At 53.4% G+C, this 3,958-nt stretch overlaps 1 protein-coding gene across 3 annotated transcripts in view; it reads left to right on the plus strand.

Annotated features, from left to right (window-relative positions):
- CLSTN1 (calsyntenin 1) overlaps positions 1–3,692 on the plus strand; it is a 59,348-nt gene extending 55,656 nt beyond the window's left edge. For all 3 annotated transcript variants that reach the window (XM_080921214.1, XM_080921216.1, XM_080921215.1), the window contains 4 exons: positions 181–326; positions 1,142–1,277; positions 1,622–1,806; positions 2,167–3,692. In XM_080921214.1, coding sequence (XP_080777340.1) covers positions 181–326; positions 1,142–1,277; positions 1,622–1,806; positions 2,167–2,364 — 665 coding nt within the window. In that variant the 3' untranslated portion in view covers positions 2,365–3,692. The remainder of the gene's footprint in view (positions 1–180; positions 327–1,141; positions 1,278–1,621; positions 1,807–2,166) is intronic.
- Positions 3,693–3,958: the final 266 nt, after the last annotated feature.

The raw sequence follows: 3,958 nt of genomic DNA on the forward strand, positions 1-3,958 counted from the left end.
GGGCGGTAAGAGCACACGCCCTATGGATGGAGAAATGGTCCTGCTTGCTTTGCTCTCATTTCTTGACTCGGAAAGCCACAGAGGTATAGCCATTAGCTCGGCTGACCCAAGAGCCTGAAGTTAGCTACCTAGGCCCACCTGGGCTGTAGACTTAAGCCGCTCACCTTCACCACCCTACAGGTGTGGCGACCATGGCAAGCTACGAGGAGGTTTTGCACCTCTTGCGCTATCGGAATTGGCACACCAGGTCCCTGCTGGACCGGAAGTTCAAGCTCACTTGCTCAGAACTAAACGGCCGCTACCTCAGCAATGAGTTCAAGGCGGAGGTGAGTCCAGGGTGCCCACCCCAAAGGGCCAACAGTAAAAGTAATCAAATGTCCTGACTCTTGTCTCAGACCAGGGCTGGCTATTTCCACAGGGTAGACATACAGGCTCGGAGTGACTTGGTAACCTTGGAGAGCTGAGGTGAAGAATGACAGAATGTCTGTGGGGAGGGACGAGGGTGTTCTCTAGTTTCCATATAAGAAAGAGCCCCCAGGAAACCAAATGGTCCTGGTGGCTGTGTCAGATCACTGGCCCTGTTGACAGGGACGTTTGAGTCCCCGGCTGTCAAGTGCTAACACTGCCACAGTCACCCTGAGGCCACAGCAGCCAGAGGACAATACACTCTACTCTGAAACGTTCAGCAGCCTCTGCTGCAGCCGACTTCATTGGCCAGCAGCACTTCTGAGGTCTTAAGAGATGAATTCAGAGCTTTTCTGAGCAACCCACCGTCTCCATGATCCAAGTAGTGGGCAGAGGTCAAATGTAGTCGGGCCAAAGGGTGGCCAGTTAGAAAAGCAACAAATGGTGAACCTTGCTAACTCTCCCATGGTAAGGTTTGTTCTTCTGTAAGCTACACTACACATGAACCATTGGACACACACCGTTTCTGCGTCGTGTGTGTGTGTGTGTGTGTGTGTGTGTGTGTGTGTGTGTGTGTGTGTGACTGTCACACTGTTGTAACAGTTGACAGTGTCTCACTTGTGATGTTTTTCTGGTCACTGGAGTAACGGTTTGCCGTGGAGCAGCACAGCTTTGCCAGGAGCCGACTGTTCAGTGCTCAGGTACACTTGGAATGCTGACTCTTTCTCTGCTGTAGGTGAATGTGATCCACACAGCCAACCCTGTGGAACACGCCAATCACATGGCCGCCCAGCCCCAGTTTGTCCACCCTGAACATCGATCCTTTGTGGACCTATCTGGTCATAACTTGGCAAGTCCTCACCCATTTGCAGGTAGGATGGGGGGGGGGAAGCACATAGGTCAGAATGCTATGGCACATAGGGACCAGATGGACACCCCCATCCCCACCACCCCAGTATACACAAGCCTGGTAGAGAGCGTAACTTCTAACTATGGCCTGTCAGCTACCCCAGTGTTTTCAAACAAACACAAGGAAGCTCACCACAGCCACAGAACAGCAGGTGAGCAGACAGGCTTAGTGCTTCCTCCTAGGGTTTGGGGTTCACTCTTGACACATTCTATTTGACCTAGAGTAGTCGAGGGGGCCAAGGATGGGGTGGCTCTCTGGGCAAGCAGTGTCACAAAAGCTGTGTCTGGTCTTCAAATCCCGTGGCAGTTGTCCCCAGCACGGCGACTGTCGTGATTGTGGTATGTGTCAGCTTCCTGGTTTTCATGATCATCATGGGGGTGTTTCGGATCCGAGCTGCCCATCAGCGAACAATGCGGGACCAGGACACTGGGAAGGAGAACGAGATGGATTGGGATGACTCTGCCTTGACCATCACCGTCAACCCCATGGAGGTAGGTGCAGAGGGTCCCCAGACTATAAAGCACCACGGAGACCTGGGCCATATGCTCTGCATGTTGGGTTTGCGAGATTAGGGAAAAGCCCATGCTTAGAGACCTTGTCTCCGAGACAACCGATACTCTCCGCTTCTTTACCCCGAGATCTTTCTGGTATGATGGGACGATGGGACTAAGCTCTACCCTTCTGCCGTGAGCATCCCGTCCCAAGTGCATGGCCTCCGTGTTGCTAATGAGAGCATCACCTGCCTGGTCACTTGTGATGAGGTGACTCCAGTGCTGATCCATCCTTTCTGTCACTGTGGACCCTGGATGACGGGGCCACAAGTTAGACTTACACCGTCGTCTCTTTTCCAGACTTACGAGGACCAGCACAGCAGTGAGGAGGAGGAAGAAGAGGAAGAGGAGGAAGAGAGTGAGGATGGGGAGGAGGAGGAAGACATCACCAGTGCCGAGTCAGAGAGCAGTGAGGAGGAGGAAGGTGGCCCCGGGGACGGCCAGAATGCCACCCGGCAGCAGCAGCTCGAATGGGACGACTCCACACTCAGCTACTAAACACACGCTCGCTTGGCGCCCGTTCTCCAGACTCCTAGCCATCTCCCAGCCCCACAGGTCCACGATGTACAAAATCATTTTGACCAGCAGGTCTGCAGAACCCTCACCCCTCCCCCCCATTGCCGAAAGTCCTCCCTGTGCTCCGTGTGTGGGGCCACAGGCTCCACCCTCTGCCCTCCCTGCCCACCACGCTTGCAGTCTTGCTAGGAGCCTGCGCTTCCTCCCGGCGCGGGGGCACCACAACACCCAAGCTTGTCTGGAGTCCCCTGTCAGCCAGGGAGAGGACACCAGCACCTGGGACCTCCAGAGAAGCCGCAGTGAGCAGACTTGGTGACAAAGGGTTAAAAAAATTACTCCCACACAGTAATCAGTTTTCTTCTTTATTTTTAAAAGGTTTTTTTTTTTCCCCCTCCAAACTAGTGCATGTATAATGTGGGAGAGCTGGGGGTTAATATGTAGATGACCAACTGAATTTTTAATATTTTGTAAATAAATTGGGATTCTTTGTGTCCTCTGTGCTAGTGTAGTCCAGGGCAGGAATGTAAAGTCAGAACACAGGACCAGGAGGAACTGTTCCTCCCTCCTAAGAAAAGCAGACTGGAAAGGTCCAAGTCACAGTGGCCCTTGCTGTGTGGTTTCTGTACAGCCACGTGGCCAGGGCCATAGGCTTTGCGTGCTGGCTGGGGAGACCAGACCCATGCATCCCACAGTCGAGGCTGGGAACAGCCAGGATGTTGCCAAAGCCCCTGGCCTTTCTCATCCACGCCTATGACTGGCAGCCAATGGGGCTGTGCAGCCTCGCGGTTTCTGCTTAATAGCGAGTGTCGGTCTCCCTGTAGCTGGGGACTGACGGTAAGGTGCATGTGGTCAGGCGCCTCGGTTTGAGGACAACAGCTCTGAGCAAGTCTGCGCTACAGCACCCTAAAGGAGAACCTGAGGCCCAAAGACAAACTGCTAGAATGTTCCAAAACAATCTGTTTCCTCTCCTCCCCAGAGGCCCCACGGGATGCCCCCTTGCCGTCAGGTTTGGGGTAAGATCTAAGACCCAGCAAATGAGAGCCACTTGGCTCAGCAGGGGTGGGAGAGACAGCAGCTAAAACCCACACAGCACAGTTTGCCGTTCACAATCAGTTTAGACTTTTCCAGCTGGGGAATCCAGTCCTCGCTAGTAGGATGCCGACGCTGTGCTGTCTGTGGCCGCCCTCCCGTGTCCTGTCCCCTGTAGCTGCTTTTTTGGATGGAAACAGGCTAATGAAGAGAGGGACACTCAGTAGCCGCAGGGTCCCCTTCAAGATGTGTATGCGTCATATAATAAAGTTCTGGTTCTAACCCCAGCTGAGTGAGGTCCATTCTGTCATGGTGTGTGGGGGTTTGAGGGGTTCCTTTCTGAGACAAGGTCTGCTTTCAAGGCTGGCCTGGAACTTAAAGCAATCCTCCTGTCTCTGCCTGCTCAGTGCCTGGATTACAAATGTCCACCATGCCCAGGGCAGGATTTTGATTTTTATGGTACTGAGAAATGTACCTGGGGCTTCACACTTTCCAGACAAGGGATCCCCAAGTCATTTGAGCCGAGAACTTAAGAACGTAAAAAGGT

Source organism: Micromys minutus, assembly GCF_963924665.1.
Source record: "Micromys minutus genome assembly, chromosome: 9".
Taxonomy (NCBI): domain Eukaryota; kingdom Metazoa; phylum Chordata; class Mammalia; order Rodentia; family Muridae; genus Micromys; species Micromys minutus.